General features: G+C 43.7%; 1 protein-coding gene across 4 annotated transcripts in view; it reads left to right on the top strand.

The window, feature by feature from the left end:
- The window catches only part of pcgf5b (polycomb group ring finger 5b), a 34,838-nt gene continuing 14,145 nt past the window's right edge, over window positions 1-20,693 (top strand). For 2 of the 4 annotated variants that reach the window (XM_048987790.1, XM_048987792.1), the window contains exons 1-7: window positions 1-176; window positions 4,939-5,035; window positions 6,921-6,976; window positions 8,165-8,224; window positions 10,074-10,219; window positions 11,294-11,392; window positions 12,114-12,203. In XM_048987790.1, the coding sequence (XP_048843747.1) occupies window positions 65-176; window positions 4,939-5,035; window positions 6,921-6,976; window positions 8,165-8,224; window positions 10,074-10,219; window positions 11,294-11,392; window positions 12,114-12,203 (660 nt within the window). In that variant the 5' untranslated portion in view covers window positions 1-64. Of the gene's footprint in view, window positions 177-3,632; window positions 4,840-4,938; window positions 5,036-6,920; window positions 6,977-8,164; window positions 8,225-10,073; window positions 10,220-11,293; window positions 11,393-12,113; window positions 12,204-16,685; window positions 20,012-20,693 lie in introns of those variants that run through there. The other 2 variants (XM_048987794.1, XM_048987793.1) reach the window with 2 other exon arrangements.

Raw genomic sequence — 20,693 nt, 5'->3', positions numbered from 1 at the left:
CCCCACCCCCTCCGACACCGTTGTCTACATTCCTTCTGTACAACCTCTTCTGCCGGGGTCAAAAATGTCCGTGCAGAGGAAACACCTCGTCAAAGAGTTCAACCACTTCATCACCTGCTATGTGTGCAAAGGTTACCTGATAAAGCCCACCACCGTGACTGAGTGCCTGCATACATGTAAGTACTTTCACTATGTGACAAGTAACCCCCCCCCCTCCCAAGAAAAGCAGGTGACACTCTTATCATGACAGAAGTCAGATTGCCTTTCACTTTTGCTAACGCTGACTTTCATATCGTCACTTTCTTACATCCACCTCCCTGAAAATCAGAAGCAAGTAAATAAAAGTAACCCTCAGTCTTATGGCCTTTGCTGTCGTTTCCAGGGCGATTCGTAAACAATAGTATGAACTCTGACTGGACATGAGATGTTTTGCTAATCAGCTGTAATTGTCCAATTTGCATTTGCATGGCTTCAGTAAAAAATATTTTAACCCCAATATCTCCTCAGCGCATGCATTTCTAATTGAACGATTTCCAAATCAACACTAATCTCCATCTTTTTTTTGTATAATAATTTATACTAATCATATCCAAAAATAATTTTAATTATATAAACTTTTTATTTTAATTGAAGGCCGAATCAGGCTGTGTTTATTTTTTTCCATGTAATTCAAATGGTTAATGCTGTTCTAAATGGTGATTTTTTATTTTTTTTTCCTACTAGCTTTTTCTGTTTTTGTTTGCAAAAGCATTTTTTTGGCAGTCATATTTGAAACTTTCATATTTTTAAGGTCCTCTGTCCTCTGAGAAAACTGAGATAAATGAAAATCTCTCCAAGCCAGCAGTTTCACACACATGTTGTTATTTCACTGCTAAATTCTATGCACATCTTTCTTTCACACCCCACAATTGGTACTGCTTACACAGTGGATAGTACTTTTGTGTTTTTAATTTTTATTTGCTGACATACATAGACCAATCATTTTGTTTTCACCTGGTTGTAAATGCTAGTTGTAATGGCACATCTGAGAGCGCATTCTCATGAATGACGGATCTCCAGTAATCTGGGTGAATACAGTCACCTGTGGGATCAGTCACCATGACAACAGATGCCTTCCTTTTCAAATAAGCTGTTTTTGTCCAACTTGTTTTTTACTAGAAGGTGAAATCAGTTCTTTATCCATTGTGGAAATGATATCGGCTTCCATTGTAAGTTTGGAGTTGGGGGACTTAATTCTGGCTTCAGTCCTCTGTTGACCGGTTGGGAGGTGGTGCTTCCTGTTCCCAGAACAGGAGGACAGTCATTGTTCTACATGCGTTCACCTCAGACGTTAAGCCACTTCGGATCCAGAGGTGACGAACTGGTACTGGCAACACAATAGTATTGTTTTTTTTCTTCCTCTGTGGGAGTTTTTGTAATTTATAAAACATTCTGCTTAATTTGGAGGAACTGGAGGGATAAGGGATGAACAAGTGGTTGTATCATATTAATTCTTATTACAGATCTAAGCATACCTTCACAGAATGTGGCAATAATTACCAGAGACAACATACTGATCAGGAGCAGTTTAAATTCTTGCGCCTAGAGATCTCCGAGTGAGCTGTTACATGACGGGATCATAGTTTACAATTAGGCCTAAGGCAAATGAAAATTTTGAAAGGTAGAAAATTGTTTCATGTAGAAATTGATGTCAAAGTCTTGATTTTGGCACCGGTTAATACATATACTAATCTCTGTGTTTTTAATTGTCCTGAAATGAAACACATTTCATAAGCCTTCAGGGAATGCCGTTTTGGCATGTTGTTATACAAGATTTGGTATAATTATATAGTTAATAAATTTGCATAAACTTTTTTTCCAAAAACGAGGACCTGCCATGAAGATCTTATGCTGCTGTTGTCCTTATGAAATACTCTTATTAAAGGGTAATATATCACTGCTGGTTTATTATTGGGGGTAGTAGTAGTAGTATATTACTCTTATTAAACTGTCCTCACTCTTCCTGTCCATCTCATGCCACAACAAAAGTTTTCTATTTAAATACCTTGGCTGTGTCACTAAAAGTAGTTCAGTGTCCCGTTCATCTTGCGTAACGTTGGCCCGTGTCTGAGAGGTGGCAGAACGCTCTTGCTGTCTTGGCCCTAAAAGTAGGTGACATCATCTTAGGTGCCTGCCATGGCCAGTGGGAGCAACATTCCTGAGGGGGGGGGATGGTGATGGCACTGTTTCTCTGTTATCCTCGTCTGATGACAGAGCCATGGTTCATCCGAAGAGGTGCTATTAGTTAACATTATCTTTTGCAGATCTGAAAATTTGAAAATTAAAGCCCCCCACAAGATTGCAGGAATTACAGGGACCCATTTCATTATCATCCGGCTGTGACCTATTCATGCCAGGTTATTAAATCTGACAAATTTATTGCCATCTGAACAGCTGGGGCATAATTCTGCAGACCAGTCTCTAATATTGATCTGTAACATGATATAGGGGTATGAAGCCGGTTCTCACTAGAGGGGAGACATTGTCCTATATTCCTCACCTCACGAGAGGTCATTTTCCATATTGTTGGCTCTGAATGTTTCTGGATGTGCCTGTTACATCACACCATACGATCCATGGTGTGATGACACTAACTAAAGAAAGTCTGATACAAATTTAGATTGTCCCTTCTACAGAGGGATATATCAGAATAGGTCCCCTACATATATAATGCAGCTCCTGATGCATTCCTGTAAAGTGATTTATTTATTTATTTATTTTTTGATGCACTAAATAAACACGAGCCACTTAAAAAAACTGGGCACATGCCTGAAACGTTAAAAAAAAAAAAAAAAACATGTAGCCATATATTTAACATGGCCAGCAGACAAAACTACTCTGCTGAATACATCTGAAAGTTTTTTTTTTTTTTTTTTTTTTATGAGTGTCTCAGTATGAGTGAGGGTATCGGAAAACATACCATCCCTTTGCTGAATACCCCTGATAAGCATTTCTGTCAGGAAGGGAGATCCCCTCCTGGAAAGTATTAAGATATTGCGGTCCACCCTAGACAGTATGATGAAGCTAGATAAAAAAAATTGTACTAATGGCAAAAATGCCGACATCACTGATAGTACTTAAAATGGTTTCACAACTTTCTGTTTCACTTTTGAAAACCACTCCTCTGTCATTCCATCATCAGAGTTAAACTGGATATTTTGGTTAATTTTGGCAAGAAAAAAAAAATTTGATGCGGCGTGTCCGCGTGCATCAACTGCGATGGGTGCTGTAAATGCGTCTGATGTGAGCCGCAGAACTGCACGGATAATCTGCAGCACGTTGGAGTGTGACGGGGATGGCTGCATGAGAGTTGAAGTGACACTTAAGAAGGCCTGGGATAATGTATGTCAGATAAAGTCTCCATTAGTTTAACTCAGTACTGTTAAGGAATGGCTGCCGGATAGATGTGTCTCATCTAATATTAAAATTGCCTTTAAATTTCTTTTTAAAAGCAACAGTGTGTATGCAAATCGCTGTATTTAAGAGGCTGGTGCTGTTGTCCAGATAATTATGATTGTAACAAAAATATAATGGTAGCATTAATAAAATCAGATTTTTTTGGGTTTTTTTTTTTTTTAGTCAAATGATTTCTGTATTTTCATTTACTGGTTTCATATACTAGTTTCTGCAATAGAAAAACCCGTCTATGCTTCCTGCGTGGGTCCCGAACAGGAAGGAAACGCTGAGTGTCAAACGCAGATCAATAGAGATGGTCCCAGCCTGTGCCTCAGCAGAATTTAAATTGGGTTTTATTTTTAAATGTCAGGCATGTGAGCGTCTTCAGGGAGTGTGTGTGTATGTGTGTGTGCGTGCGCTCACATGTGTCCGGTTTGCGGGAACACCTGCTGCAGGAGCATGATGGGAAGATGGCCAGGGACTGTCCACCGCGGTCTTATCTTGCGTCATCCGTCAGCACTCACCCAATTCATCCCAGAGCTGATCTACCTGCCCCACTGACATCTGGGATTGAGTGCACCAGCATTAAACAACACTGCTCCAATGTTTGTTGTTATTCTGCTTGTCTACTGTTAGGTGCTCGTTAGTTTCCCTTTAAATTGATTCTTGGGAGCATTCGCTTAGCATGTTTGTGACATGAGGGGAACGAAAGTTTGGATTTCTCCATTTCCTCGGCTGCTCGGCGGTTATAATGTTAGCAGCCGGTTCTAAATAGGAGGCGGGTATTTTGAGAGCCGCCTGCCCGCATCTGCAGTCACTCTATATGGCACTTGTGTGTATTTCTATTTTTACAGTCGCATTCATCCTGTTTGTCTCTCGATAGTACCACCAGATAGAATGTTTCCTAATATGTAGGCTCTCCCTCTGCTAGTGCCTGGATTGCTGCAGAAGAGGCTCAGACGATAGCTTGTCGGTTTTGTGAGCGTTGTTCGTGCAGCAACTTTTTAAGGTGTACAAATTTTTTATGAGGTTCACAGCCCAGTGATCATTTCTGAGAATGCAAGCACTTGGCACTTTATTGTGGGCTGTATTAAAATTGTTATGGTAAAGTGGGAAAAATCTTTGTAAGATTCTCGGCCCAGGTATATAATTTGTACGTAAGAAGCCTCTTTAGATATCCTTCCCACCATGAGAACATTCCTGTGAGTGAAGTGGTCCTGAGAGATCTAGCACTTGTAGCATTTTTTGTCATTGTTTGGAACCCATTTTTATTATAATAAACTCATCCGTCCATCCATCCATCTTCCCAACACTTATCCTGTGTCAAGTCATGTTGGCCTGAAGCCTGTCCCAGACAGCACATAGCACAAGATTGGGAAATGGCACTCATAGGATTTTTCAAGTGTAAGTAGTCAGCTTAAAATGTTTGTTTGATGTTATTTGTTGTTTATATTTGCTGTTCGGTTTTTAACGTTTGTTTTTAAAATTCTCTCCTTTTGCTAGTTTGTAAAAGCTGCATTGTTCAGCATTTTGAAGACAGCAACGACTGTCCCAAATGTGGCATTCAAGTTCATGAAACGAACCCACTAGAAATGTTAAGGTAAGTCGTTTTTTGGGAGACTGATGGTTTCTTATTTAGCATTGTGAAAAAAAGAGTCTACAAGTTTTTTAGAGTTGCCAAACATGTCAGTGTAATTTTTTTGGGGCCAGTTTACAATACGCTTTCACCATGGGCAGTGAGGGCTTGATGGTTAGGGAAGCGCACTTGAAATTGAAAGATTGCTGGTTCGAATCCCCAACCAGCAAGGCACCACTGAGGTTCCTTGAGCAAGGTACCGCCCCCAAGCGCTGCTCCCCAGGCGCTGAATTAGCTGCCCCCTGCTGTGTCACATTGTCACATATGGGTTAAATGCAGAGCACGCATTTCATTGTTGCACACTGTGCGCTGTGGTGTGTCAACAATGAGAATTAATCACTAAATTGTAATTCTAAAAATAAGTCTAACCATATAAAGGGTTTATGAATGGTTTGTAATTGTTATTAATTAGGTTGTAACACTTTGTAAATTATTAATAGACAATTTTAAACAAGTTATAACAGTTTTTTCTTTTTATTAATGAGTTACTACCATTTACCAAGCCTCTGAGCCTTATTGTAAAGAGGAACCTTTTTTATGTAATAAAAATTAAGATGGTGACATCAACAAATCTGACCTCACACCAGTGAATGGGTTTTATATTCAGGCTGGGTCTGCCCCTCTTTGACTTTCTAAGTTTACACCAAATATAACCTACAGTTTTGCTAGAAAGGGACGCAGCTGGCTAACATGCTTGTTTGTGGGTCCAAGGCTGACACCTGCAAACCCCATATTTTGTCATTTACAGCCTTTGCACTCTGGCTCATTTATTCATTAGCATCACTCTGATATTGGGTGAAGTTCCATTCCACTTTATTTATACCTGAGCTGAGCCTCTGTGCTATGCCAGCTTAAATAGCTAGCTGCTTTATTTAATATAGCAACAGTGCTGGAATAAATACCTACTTTGCAATATTGTTTCTGTGAGATGTCACATAATCTAATAGTTAGTTACATCCCATTGTATTCTATACTGTCTGTCTGTCTTTTTAGTGTGCTGCTTCCAGCCATATTCCAATACTTTCTTTACAGCCAAACAGATCACCAGACCATGTTTGCCAGCTGTCAAAACGCAGACTCTCTCATCTGTCCTTGGAGTACTTTCATGTGTCCATTATACAGAATATCTTGAGGAAGAACACTGTCTGTGTTGTGTTAGAGATGTGTCAAGGCTGTTCTCTGATGGGGAAACCGCTGGTTGCTGGAACTGAGGAAAAGAAGTCAACTCGAGCCCAGTGATGGAAAGAACACAAGTGTTTCCTTAGTGGGAATCGAGGATCAAACCCTTCATCGCCGATTAGCTAGCCGTCTCTCAGCCATCCGGACGGCATATATAGACAGGTGCTTTGCAAGTATTCAGCGGAGATTTGTAGGAGGCCGAACAGGCAGTAAAAGTAAAAAAGTGAAAGTAAAAGCAATACAGAAGCTAACTTGTTATAAAGAAACGTATCCACACCCTTATGGATATTCAGTTGCATGGCTTACTTACAAGTAAAATTAATTAAACAGTCACGAGTTCAACGCGGTCAGGACGTCAATGATCTTCTGCAGAACTTTTCAGGGCCAGGTAGATTTAAGAGTGACCCGTTCCTTTTTCCTGTCGCACATAAAAAACCAGAGATTGTCTTCTCTTAGATCAGAAATGTGGTTCTTTATTCTAGTGGCCAGTTTGCCTCTTCCTGTCAGGAGCAGACTTGAGTTTGACATTTACTGAAGGGAATCAATGAGATTCTTGCACCTCTTTTTTGTGTATGAGAGTTTGACCCAACCTGACTTTTCCCTCCTTTTCTTCCTATTTTTTTTTTTACCCCCTCCCCTCCCCCCACACACCCCCAACCACTGTTTCTAGGTTGGACAACACCTTGGAGGAAATCATATTCAAACTTGTGCCTGGACTCAGAGAAAGTAAGAAGGCCTGCTTTGACTCTTCTGTGACTGCTTTGGTGTCTTTGGGGTTACGGGAAACGTCCTCGTGTGTCCTCAGCGAAATGATATGTGACCCGCGTCGAATTCTCAGAACTTCAAGCTGAGCAGGGAGTTAATCACGCGGTGGTCTCTTCTCTCCCCTTCGCGGTCTCAAACTCTCGGCGCCCGCACATGTGCTGACACCAGTTGTCAGGTTTAATTAAGCAAACGAAACTGCTTTTCAACACACCCCGGAATCTCATTATCATTTCCACAAATATGCAGGTGTCTCTGCTTTAGGCAACCGGCACATTTCCATGTGTCCGTAGACTGAGATATTTGTCATTAGATCCCAGAGAAAACAAAATACAAAAATCCCATGCTTAGAAATAAGATCTGTATAGGTGCCGAACCAATTAGGCAGACCAGAAGCTTTCAGTTCCATATCACAGATCTGCGCCTTCAGCTACTGCATTATATCCGTTCATTTTCCATAAGCATCTACCCAGTACCGGGTTGCAGTTACCTTGGAGATTCTGAAGCACAGGACCCAAGGCTGGGGAACACCCCGGATGGGATGCCAGTCCAATGCGCGGCACATGCTCTGTGGGCAATTTCGAGACACCAGTTTGTCTAAAAGCATGTTGTTGGACGGCTGGAAATACACGTAAACACAGGGAGGACATGCAAACTCCATCGAGAGGGGCCGTGAATCAAACCCTCATGCCCAGAGGCAAAGAGCGCCCCCGTGTTCACCATGCCGCCCTCGCTCAGGTGCGCAAAATTAAAATAGGCGATGTTAAGTCGTTTAAATTAAAAATCTCTGATAAGCAAACATTCAGCATGAAGTGGGTGGCTTCAAAGATGAGGCGTGCCCGGGTCTTCTCGCTGTGAAGGTTTAGCCGCTCCATCTGTTTCACTTTGGTTAGCATGCCGTGTTTTTGCGGGGAATCCGAACGGGGAGATACGGCATGAGATAATTAATTATTTCCCTCTGCTACCTCTCGCTGTATATCTTGGCAAGTTATTTTGACTGAGGGGCAGGCTTTGAGCGTCAAGCTTACCAAAACTGATGAGGTAATGAGTGGATAATTAGTTTTATGTCTGCTATTTGTTTTTACCCTGCAGAGTAACTTCAATGGCTTTAATTTTTTTCTCTCTTTGTTTTTTTTTTAATCTGTTGACTAGAGGAACAACAGCAGGAGATTGAGTTCTGGAAGAAGAACAAGTCAAAAGAGAATGGTGAAGGTAAACACTGTCCTTTTACACACACGAAGCCATAAACACAACTCGGACTGCCTCTAAATATAGCAATAAAAGACTATCATCTCCCCCCACAGTTCTTTGAAAATTCAGCTTAAACCTGCCTTTCATAAGAATATTGAACATTCTGCGTGTGGCGTTACTCAAACTGTTATGTAATTTGTCATTTTTAATTCATTACCTGTAAATAGTTCCCTGTGCATTGCAGTGAGGCCTTCTCAGAGCAACTAACCCTTATTTAACACATCATGTCATTGTTTATATTTTTCTTCGGGATCTGGGGGCTTCTGCCGTTTATAGACGTCTTCTGGAAGCATGATTGCCTGCGGCTATTCTCAGCTGTTCCCTCTATGATGAAACGTGCAGCACATGTTGTTGTCTGTGGAGTAAAGAATAGAAGTAACCTCCCAGTAGCGAGTAGGCTTTAAATATCGAACCTCAGAAGCTTTTCAGTCATGGAGAATATATCTCTTGTAATCAGCCGTGTGAATCTTTATGGATACTGGGCCACACGGATGGGAGGGGGTGGGCGGGGGGGGGCTTTGGTGGGATTGGGTTTGGGTTTGAGTTGCGGTGTAAGTGAACCTTGTTTTAGGTGAAAGGTTGAAAGCCTCTGGGAGGCAGTATGATAAGAAGTAGGACAAAGACTGAGCTGTGATCCAAGGCCCCTTATCCTGCGTCAAAGCCTCGCTGTGGGCGGTGCAGTAGGAGGTGGTGAGTCATGGCAGAAGGCAGGGAGAATGTGGAGGGAGATTCGATAACACAAGGGCTCCCAGAAAGCGTTCAGGGAAACTGATGAAATCTTTGTCTGCTTTCATTGAGTTGGGGACGGGGGGGGGGGGGGGGGGGACGGACGGACGGGATGGATGCTGTCCTGATTGACCAAGCGGATGTGCGAAATATAAAAATCTGGCGACTGTCGTTTAATCATCATCACAGACGCTTCAGAAAATCGTAACTCACGGGATGCTCATGTTTTAATGATTAGGCTTTAGGCATGATGTTCCCATGCCCATCTCCATGTGGAGCCAAGGTGCACCTGCTCCATCCAAATGCGAGTTTGGTAACTCCATGACTGGGTAACTCCATGACTGGGTAACTCCATGACTGGGTAACTCCAGCCAGTCGCAGTTTTTCATTGTTGTAAAAAAGAAGCAAGTAAGCCAGTTATAATTTTGTTTCTCGACAGACTGTTACACCCAAACAACAGAACCCCATCCCCGCCCTGATCCCTCTAGAGACCCTACCTCTCCGAGCTGGACATGGGCCTGGTTCTGTTCTTTTATTAAAAGGCATTCAGAAGGTCCCTTTGAGAAATTTGAGAGGTTAGACGGATTCATTGACAAAAAAAAAAAAACAAAAAAAGATGTCGGAGGAAAACACCATAGACTAGACTACGGATTTAGTTTGCAAGGTGAAGCCCCTCTCCCAGGGATTGCACATCCATTGCAGCAGATTGGGCCCATAGTGTGACTTCAGACAGAGGCTTTGATACACATAGCTTCTCAGTCTGGCTCCTGCGCGTGGCTACTTTCTGATTGGTGCTCGCCTCTGGCGCTCCAGCCTTCGGCTACGTCGCATCCAAACTTTAGATATGTGGCCCTAGCTGACTGGCGCCCATCATGTCACAATTCCCTCACGATAATGAGTAAGCAGTTAGTAATCATATAAACCTAACATTAGCCCTGATGCCTTCTGGATTCTGTTTTGGATTTGGGGGTCCTTCCCTCAGATCTGTAGAGGATCGAACACAGGAGGCTGGGGGCGCGTTCTCAGGTTTTATTTTTCACAGACAGAATTCAGGTTTGAAATCTGAAGGGTTTTATCCCTGCAGACGACGGCCCCAGAAACAAAAAGCCCAGAATGGACGACGAAAACGAGGAGGATGGAGACCAAGACTACCACAGGAGCGACCCTCAGATAGCTATCTGCCTGGACTGCCTCCGAAACAATGGACAGATGGGGGAGAACATTGTGAAGGTCAGCTGCACCCTACCGCGCCTGCCGCTCTTCCTTCACTCCTCCTTTCCCTCTCACCCCTTACTCCACTTTTAATCAGCATTTAGCTATTCCCAGCTCTTCCCATCTCGATAGCCCTACACCACCTAACCGATATTTTACAACAGTATGAATGGGACAGCATCACAGATATAACAGTGCTCTATTTTATAATGTATTACAATATTATAAAAAAATGGTAATATAGCAGAGAAAATGTGTCTCTCTCCTATGGATTGACTGCTTATCTCCTCCTATTGCACAATGTATCATCTCTTCATATCTATTTCTTGTTCTCTCCTCCACCCTTTATCTCTCTTTCTTGAACCTCAATCCTTTTTAATGACCTTTTTATATTCAAATAAACTTACCCAAGAAAGACCAAGGAGTCAAGGATTCCAACTGAGTCCTTTCTGATCTTTGACTCTCTCCTTTCGTCTCCACCCTGCTTCACTCTTTGTGTTCTCTCCCTTCCCGTTCCTTTGTCCATCTCCTGTCCCGTCTTCAGCACCCCATCCTATCTCCTCTGCTCATTTGACTTCAGGAATGTCACCCGTTCAAGGTCTCCCGTGTCCCTGGTCTGCAGTGTAGCTCTATTAGCGCATAGCTGAATGCAGCCACTTTCTTTTATTGAGAATGGTGGGCGAGAGGGGCTTTTCCAGTTTTACACGCCCTTGTAAAATTGGCAGTGTAGGCCGATGTGAGTCATTGTCAACTTTCATCCAGGATTTCTAGCCATTTCTAGTAGTCAAACACAAGGGGTACTGAAGACCCCTGTAGATGTATGTTACTCTCAGCTTGGGCTACTCACTACTTGATGCTCTTCATGAGAAATAGAAATACATTTGTTTTGAGGTTCTGAGAACGTCTAATAATTATTCATAAAGTGGGTCACACGTCTGTTGCCTGGGATGCCGGGGTCACATGCGAATGCATTAATGCACCTTTCGAGGAAAGTTGGAAGGTGGAAACACTTAGCATTAATGCAAATGAGGGTTAATGCATGGGTGTGTTTGACGTAACGTATGTAACGCAGTTCCAATGCTTCCTCCCCAGGGCTTAATGAAGAAATTTATACGCTGCTCGACTCGAGTGACCGTCGGTACAATTAAGAAGTTCCTCAGCTTGAAGTTAAAGCTTCCCAGCTCGTATGAGGTATGCGGGAACCTTCGGCGTGTCTCCTTTCTCCCACGACAGGAGAGTGTCTCTTCAAGCCCCGTATGGGTGGAACTGCTGGCCGCAGTTCCTTTGAATTATTCTTTGCCTTTCAGTCGGCGGTTTGTTTGCGTCTTGCGTCACTTTCATAGGCTCCACTTTGCTTGCCTGCTTGCTCTGTGGGTATGCTGTATATAGAGGAGATCGGTTTGCCCCATCAGTGCAGTGCTCGTGTCATGTATGTCTGCTTAAAGCTGTCACGTGTGTGGATCAGATGTACATTACATTGTGGGGACCAAAAATCTGTTGCTTGGATGTTGTGGGGACCATTTTTTCAGTGTTATAAAAGTCTGTGCAATTAAAAAACTAATAATACGAAAATACTTGTATTTCGTTTGGTTACTTATGGTTACGGTTAGGACTGGGTAGAGGTTAAGGTTGCCATTGTTGGGATTTGCCCATAGAAATGTGTGTGTGTGTGTGTGTGTGTGTGTGTGTGTGTGTGTGTTTCAGTGTATAGTGTTTCTGCTAAGGGAACCAAAGTAGGGCTCCTCTGGGACATGAACCTGCAGCCCTTGGGTTATGAGTCCTTAGTTCCATGCTACCTGCTGTCCTCGGGCCTGTCCCTCGGGTCATTGTTCTGGTCTGATGGCAGCCCCCCTTAGTGGGCCCCGGGGTGCTGTCACCATGTCATTCTAATCAGCTGTCCCTATCCCCACAGCTGGATGTTCTATGCAACGGGGAGATCATGGGCAAGGACCATACCATGGAGTTCATCTACATGACGAGGTGGAGACTTCGGGGCGAAAACGTGAGGCAATCCCCACCCCTCCCCCCCCACCTCCCCAACCCCAACCCTCATCTTCTAATTCTGCATTTTATTCTCCTCGCATGGGAAATATATTAGCTGCCGCTCAAGTCTAGCTAAGACGCGAGTCACAGCTTGGCTTTAAGCTGATTTGCAGGTTATCCTCCTGATATGACACCCTATAATCTGGAACATGGAGCCAGGGGACCGGCGATAAACCCGAGGAAGCCCACTTTAGAGAAGCGGTATAATCACGTCGAGTCACGAAACACTGAAGTATGTAGCCATCAAAGCAAACTTCTTAGGAGTAGATCACGAGGCTTGGAGAAGCGAGAGTCCTCCTTCGACAAAGGGAATCTCGAGCAGGCCCTAATCACTGACGTGCTTGTTTTGTCGGAAGGGTTGTAGGAAGGTGGCGGTTTGGCAGGATGTTGTGGCACCTTGTGCATGGGACACGAGAGAGACCTGGCTGGGCCTCATTCTCCACCTCAGCTTCATTTCGGAAGGATCTGCTCTTCAAAGTGGCAGAACTGCTGTTGCCAGATCATGGTGTATGTGGAGACCGAACAGTTGTGGCTTTTATATATTCGGCTTATCGAACCTCATCTGCCGATCCCCCTTCAGAAGGAGCAACACAAACGTGAACTTTTCAGTTTTACAGTGAGTGTTTGGCATAAAGTTAAGGAATCGTCTTTTGCCTTAAACACCGTAACTCACCACAGTGAAACATTTGTGCCTTTCAGATATATGTTTTGGGTATTTAAAAGTAAATTTAAAAGTCAATAGTCTTAACAGCATTACTAAGAGTGAAACGTGTGATGGTTTGTTGGGAGTGGGGGACAAGACTCACACATTTCAGAGGTGAAAGGACACGCTTCCGGAAGGAGGGGGGAACACAGAATAGAAAAATTGTAACTTTGAGGTGATGGTACAGACTAATGAGTGGACGGTTCAAATTATATTTCACTGAAGAACCAAGTCACCAGGATACAGATTAAGAGGGGAGCCTGCCGGGGTTTGAAGTGAACACGGAGGAGGAAGGTCAGAGGTCACAATGCAGTTGCTTAGTTACTAACTGCATGGTCAGAACAGGGGGTGTCTAAAATTTTTGCCTGAGCAACAAGCAACGGTCTGAAAGTCAGCGTTTTTGGCATTAGTGTGACGTTATCTACCTGGAGAGTGAGTATTTATAAAATGGGTAGAATGGCTTAATGATTATTTATTCAGTTTTAATTTATTGGGTGTGTTTCCTCAGATTCAGCTCCATACCTGCCGTATGTGCTAATGCTACACAGACGAGCTAAAGATATTTACCCTCATAGATTATTTAGGGGTTTATCCATTAACTGGTTCAACAAAGGGAAGGTTAGGTCACTGGAGCACCTGCCCTAAGACGTTACACTACCTTAAAAAATGACAAGAAACGGCGAGATAATGGACAAGACCCCAGATAAGATATTTTGGGATGGCTGGTTGTTGCAAATGCCTCTTTTGAGCAGCAAAGCATCCATCCATCTTTCACCCCTTGCTCTAGTGCAGGGCACAGCCCCCGGCCAGGATGCCAGTCCATCACAGGGCATCACCTAGCTGGATGGAATTTGGACTTCCTCGAGTCTCGTCTCTCTCTGTCTGCCGAAAACACCCAAATGCAGAAAATTCAAACTTTCTCCTGCAGATATTTTGCTATGCCTATGGTTTCCTAAGTAGTCTTAATTGAAGACCTGGTTTTTCCTGTTTTGGCCTCATGGTCGTGGTTCATCTGGAGTGTTCTCCGATTCGGATTCACTGCTCACTGCACCGTCGATTTGGCAACTGTGCAGCACTTAAGCAATTGTTCTGCTGGAAAGGCAGCGCGCTGAAGCTGCTCGGCTGTTTTCCTCGTTTTATTCCATCTGACCCTTAATATTCTCGCGTTTGTTTTTTTTTTTTTAATTATCCCGAAGAACAGCAGGGGAACAACATGAGCAGTGCCCAGGCTATGAAGTGGCTTTTCAATGCCATGTCTTTTTTTTATGCGTCCAGGTCTTCTGTGCACAAGAGAGCACAAAATTCTCTGTAATGCCGAAATTTTTTTTGGTGAAGTATGAATGGAACCCTCTAAAGTATTTGTGCACCTTGGTACTTGGGTCAGCATGGTGTGCTGTGCACTTCTGAGGGTGTTTTTGGGTGCAGTGCTGAGGTTGCTCTGGACCAAAGTGGTCGGCCCTTGAGGATGGGGTCAATGGTCATTTCCTTCATGCTTGCACCAACCCTGTGGAAACAGGTGAGGAGAAGCCTGAAGAGGCTGGACAGCTGCCCGAGCTGAGTAAAGGAGCATCTGCAAGCTCGGCCTCCCATTCTAGCTGCAGGGTCCTGAGCCAAGTGGCATATTTTTAGTCAGGATTTAGAGTATCATAGTCTTATGATGGGGTCACTTAGCAGAGGTGATTCTGTTTCTCGCTGACCCTGTTGACGAACGGCCCCGGTGAGCATGCTGAGCTTAAAAGAAGAAACCTTGACTTCATTTTGTTGGAAAAGCTGGAATTGTTGTGTGGATCCTGTAAGGTTCATAAGTCCAGATGCCTCCTCAGAAAAGACCAAGAACAGCCTGCTTCAATCTTTTTCTCAAAACGGCTGAAATGCACAGATTCGCATTGCGCCCTAATGCAGTCATTAATGCTGGTGATATTAAATTGCTGCCATCTTCTAAAAACTGGGAAACGAGAGCATTCCATTTGTCTGATGTGTTCCATTTCAAATGAAACAGATTAAAGTTTGTAATTACTAAACAGAAACCAGCATTTTCGAGGCAGATAAAACTCTGGATGTCCGCCTTTGTTTAATTTAATTAGTACTCCTGGTGTAGCTGGCTAGTTTTCCCACGTTCCTCATCTCGCAGAACTGTAGGGCATTGATAAAATGTACTTCTCAAGTGAGCTGGGGGATGGCGTATGGCTCAGTGGCTTAGGCCTTTGGTGCTTGTGACCGGAAGGTTGCCCGTTTTTAATCCCATCTTCAGTTGATTTGTCCTTCTGGGGCCCTTGAGTAAGGCCCTTACCTCCCTGAAATTCTCCTACTTCTATTTGTGCAAATGGCAAATAAATCACCATTTCATTCCAGGAAAAGATGCACTGTACGTTTAACAGGGGTGGCTTGCTTATCAGCAGGGTTGGAGGTACAGATTTTGTCCCATCCAGCATCCCTGCCTCATTCCCTGCGCCTTCTGGAATAGACGCTGAGGCTCAGCTCACTATGAGCCTGTACTGGATAGGTGGTTGGAAGATGGATGGATGGGTGGGTGTTTTCACCAGTAATGATACTGAACGTTAAACAGGATAGCTTAAACTCGCTGTTTACATAACACCCCTGCAGTTTTGCTGGAGAGCTCACTAAAGCCACAGGACCTGCTCCACTCATCGGGGTGGCAATAAAACTCCTTTGTTCCTTTGGACAAAAACGGTGGTAACTGGGTCACGCGGGGTGCCGCCTGGCTCCTCCTCTCCGCCGCGTGCCAGCGTGCGCACGTGTAAAAATAGAAGCATTGTCGGGCTGCTTCCGGTGGCAGCGATTGGCTGCGTCTGTCACCCCCCCCGTGCTGCACGTGCTTCACGGCGGTCCGTGAATCTACTGCCACTGCTAGCGCCGCGGCTCGGAGCTGAAGCTCAAGTCATTAATTACGAGCCATTAATTACAACATGCTATACAGACGACGCCTGCCGTGGGGCTTCCATGGATTTTTATAAGTGTGTATCTCTTTGCAACTTGCTGGGAGCTTCTGGGTTTAACACAGGGGTGCCGGTAGACATTTTTGGCCCCAGGAACACATATCAAATTCGACCCCTAACCCAGACGATCCTGAAGGGGCCCTTTGAATTGTCCAAACTTCCCTCCCCTCCTTTATGGCACCCCTATGTCAACATACTTTGTTGAGTTGTTTGTTCAAGGTACATAGGAGTCCTTTGGTTTTCTCATACCGCATCCTGCTCTCCAGGAGAGAGACGGTTTTGGGGTCAGAGTGCTGGGTTAGCCGCTGTGCAGCTGCCCCCGGAGCAGATGGCACTAAGGGCCTTGCCCAAAGTGATTTGATTACCCTGCTGACCACAGAACTGGTTTGTTTTAGTCTGGTGTTATGTATGACCTACTGAGAAGGCAGCTTCCAAGTCTTAAATTAACCTTGACCTTTGCGTTTATTAATTGATATACTAATGATTCATTTCCCTTTTCTCCTTAAATGTTAATAAGAACCGCAAGGGGGCCCATTTCCCCATCTCATGTCACAGCCGAGCATCTGGAGCCAGCAGTCGAAGGAATTCCAGCCGTATAGCAAATGTGATGTCAGAGAGTTCTCCTCTGTTTGAAATCCTGCAGAAAGTTAAGCTAAAGGACAAGCCACTAATAGCTAGCTAAGATGCTAATGGTTATTGACACACATGTGTTGTATTTGAAACCTCCATCAGGCCTGGATTGATGGAAGTAACACGGATCTGGTTCCCGTTCTGTCCGCAGGCCTACCCGATGGTACTAGAGTATCGTCCTCGAATCGACTTTGGCTAGATGGCGAGCCGCGAGATGAAGCCTGCACTAACTGCGACCCATCGACAGAACGCACGATGAATGGATGTGCCTGGAACGCGGACTCTCGCGCATTCCGCCGCCCTCGTTTTCTCCTTCCATTTGCCTGCAGTCACCCGTCCTTCGTTCTCTTACCTTTTTATTATTTTTCATCTGTCCCCTTCATATGTTTTTTTTTTTTTTTCTTTTCCCCCTCCTTTTCTCAAGAGTAAACAAAGACTCGGGGGGGGCAGGGGGTTTGTTCCCTCTTCCAGAAAATTCCCTTCTCTCTCTCTCTCTCTCCCTCTCTCTCTCCACAGAAAGACAGCCCAGCTCACATGCTGAGCAGTATGACTTTCCCAGCTGAGGTAGCTCATATTCTGCTCAGACATGCGGCAGCCAGGAAAACGGTGCAATGAGAGCAACAATTAAATGAAGCTCCTCAATATTTCTTGATTAAGATATTCTTTGAAACCAAATTTAATAATGTCTTTCATATGCCTGTTAAGTCATTCATCTGATTCTGATAAAGTTATGAAGAAATTCTGAATCAGTGACATTAAAAATTACGTTGGAGATGCTAGATGTTCATTTTAGAAAGTGACTTCAGAGGATTAACGAGATTCCTTAACGAGCCTGTCTTCCTTGCCGTGAAGTAGTGCCCGTTGTTTGACTCGTCTTAAGTCAGCGGCATCCATTTCGGGTGTATAAATGCAGTAATCCAAGCGTAATCTCCAGTATACTAGGGGGAGAAAAATGAGTTCTGTCCGCAACATTCTCCTTGCTTACCAGCTGTTGGTAAGTAAGGGCCTTTCTGGTTTCGGGTGCGATGCACGGTTTCCATGAGGGCTGAGGGACCACTATCTTTGGCCCAATTTGCAGATCCGAATCTGTCCATCTGCTTTCCTGTGGTTGGGATTTTCCCGCACTTTCCCTCAGAGCAACGTTCTGTGGGAATGGAAGTCCTTCCCAGCATGCGTCTGCAGGGTACGGCAGGTCCCTGCCTGTACTTGAAGCAGTAGCCTTACAGCCTTTCCTTCTTAACCTTGACTCATCCGCTAGACACTAATGGAGTGCCGGTCCGTTTTACGTGGTTATGGATTTCAGTGTTGGTGTAAGCTCTGCTGCTGTGTATGAAACATCCTGATACCGCTACAGTCAAGGCAGCAGACGTAACGTAGAGGAGAAGGACAGAAGGCGGGAAGGAAGAAAAAAAAAAAGGAGAAACCAGTCTGTGGTGTCGGAAAGGTCTGGATGTACATATGTGTCTGAAAATGGTACTGCCTGGGTTATTTTCAGATCCGGGAAGCCCATTCTGGTAATGACTTTCTGATGTTCTGCTGACGGTCAGATCGTCGTAAATCGACGGATTTATGCAGTATTTAGGCCGTTGCCGAAGTTGGTCTGTGATTTAGTGAGATTCAGTAGGTCTAGGTAAGTCTAGGTGTATTTTCTATAGAGGCTGAGGATTAAGGAACACTGTAAAAAATGCCTGTCTTTTTGTACTGATCTTTTGTAAGTAAACTGCAGCTTCTTTCTTGTGACCTTTTTTTTTTATCAAGGAAGGTCCTGTTGGTCTCTCCCTCTCTTTCTGATTGACAGTGTCATTCGTGGGTGAGGGGGGGTTATCGTTAACTTTTTCAGCAGGAAGTGACACGTGTACGTTGAGATCCCGTGGCTCGCGGCCCCTCGCCTGCCGCAGCTGACCTGAGGGTCGAGATGGACCCGGCCTCGAAGAAAGCACCAGACGCACAAACTTTGTCTTTACTGTCCATCGTCCGGCCAGAGTGTTAGAAAAGTGCTTCTGAAATCTGGGCCCACTCCGTGGCGGAGTCGCAGTTTAAGTAACGGGTCTGCTCCACTCCATAGCCAGGCCGCAATATGATTACGGGGGCGGCCTCCTCAAGGAGCAGTAATGGCTTTTTTGGCACGGAGTAACATTGATGGGTCACAGTGACACTGATGGGTTTCAGTCAGGCAGACCTGAATGAGAATTTGTTCCCTAGGCCACTTTTTTTTCTCAGCTTTGTCTGACTGTACGTGCTTGAGGCAGTGATGTGCAGTGGCCCCGTTCTCATCTGACGTGTGTTTTTAATTAGTCTCGTCTCTCTCTCTCTCTGCCTAAAACACTTTAAAAGAGACAGCCGTGCATCTTATTCAGTGTTATCATAGTGTGAACAGGTTGGTGGTCTTTTGCAACTATGTGCAAAAAGTCACACATTAATTCATTAATAACAAAATACTATACAGCACGTGTGTAATAAAGTGTGCCGCAATAAATCTATGAAATCGGAAGCTAAGTTGCTTGATGTAATGGAGCACACCCATAGAACTAAATTTGGAATTAAATATGCAGTAGGGCAGTAGGCCCACCAGTTATTATGTGGGTGCTGTAATACAGGCCGTAGGAGCAAGATAGATGGGAAAGAAATTTATTTGGAGGTAACAGGGTTTTTAACATTTGTATAGCCGGGGATGCAAAAATTGACTGGCCAGATGGATGAAATGGGATTAAACTCCCTTTGCAGAGGAATTTCTTGGTTGAACTGAAGTTTTCCAACCGGGGTTTTAATTAATTTGAGCCACACACGCCACCCATCTTAGCTTCCATGCATCAAAGCAAGATTTTTAAACTAACATTGTTAGCGAATGTGAGTAATTCTCGCTGAAATGTGAATGTGCTTATGCAGAGGAATGAGCCAAAAAATATATATATTTAAAAAAAAAAAAAAAACCTGTCTGAAAATGTCAGCTCTTGAAGACTGAGACTCAGTGGAAGTCCATGTCAAACTTCCAATGCTCCGCTAATCTCCACCCGACCGGTCACGCTAAGAGTAGGAACGCCTTCATTCCATATATGTATATCACTAATGCTTTCCAATGGAGCCTAAGAAACTCTGTCACCTTCTTATAATATTTTCACAAGTGTGCTTTTATTTAAGGTGTCTTTAAATAGTGTTTATAAAATCGAGTAAAACTACTTCGGAACCATTGGTGGTTTGTTAGTCAACAGAATGTTTAGACTAAATAACCGTTGACACGTCATTGTGCTGCGATGAACAATATGATGTATTTTTGTAATGATAAGCACTTGTAGATATTCTACCTTTAAATAAAACTGTATGGTGTATGTTTTCCAAACATAAAATGCTGCTTAAAAACAATCTATTATATTTTTCAATGTAAATGTGCCTGAAATATGCATTCCTAGAGATTAGAACTGTAAATATGCAAGAGTTGTTCTCCATGTGACCTTACATTATTAAAAAATGGCAAGCGACCGTGGTTGTATTGATTATTGTACGCCTTGTCACTAAGCGCAAAGTACACAGACTGTGCTGCTTACTGTTGAATGCCAGACGTACATCAGATGCTGAAGTGTCAGATATGCGGTATCATATGTACGTTGTCTTAAATTATAAATTAATCCATAGCTGGCGTCTGTTCACTAACTGACGCCTCTCTTAACTATCGGTCAATTTATTCTACATTTATTTTATATTAATACACACTTTTTTTCGTAAGATAAAAAATTTGGATATTTAATGTGTAGTATTTCTCTTTGCTGCTATCGTGTCCCCGTTTTATTTGCACATGCAGACGTTAAACAGGCCAGTCAACACTTCAGAAGTCATTTTCGCACTTATGTGAAAAGCAATACGCTTATTAGGTGAATTGCTTCATGTAAGGACCAAAACAGAAGTATCTGAAGTTAGCAGGGACATATTGTCTGCTTGGGGGGGGGGGGAGGCATTAATATTTTCATAAAGCCCCCTACATCTTTACAAACTTTTAAGGTTAAATAGATAGTGTTGCCTGTATGGAAGCCAGTCCAATTACAGAGGCTTGAAGGTCCCCCATCTCTCTTTGTTCATTTCCAATAAATTTTACCCTTGAAGGAAGGGGCCGTGTGCTTTCTACCTGATAAAGTCCCCTACACGGATAATGAGAACTTACTTATTG

The sequence above is a fragment of the Brienomyrus brachyistius genome, chromosome 20 (genome assembly GCF_023856365.1).
Source record: "Brienomyrus brachyistius isolate T26 chromosome 20, BBRACH_0.4, whole genome shotgun sequence".
NCBI classification, from domain to species: Eukaryota; Metazoa; Chordata; class Actinopteri; order Osteoglossiformes; family Mormyridae; genus Brienomyrus; species Brienomyrus brachyistius.
The sequence above is the reverse complement of the archived record's forward strand: the minus strand, read 5'-3'. Positions and strand labels throughout refer to the sequence as shown.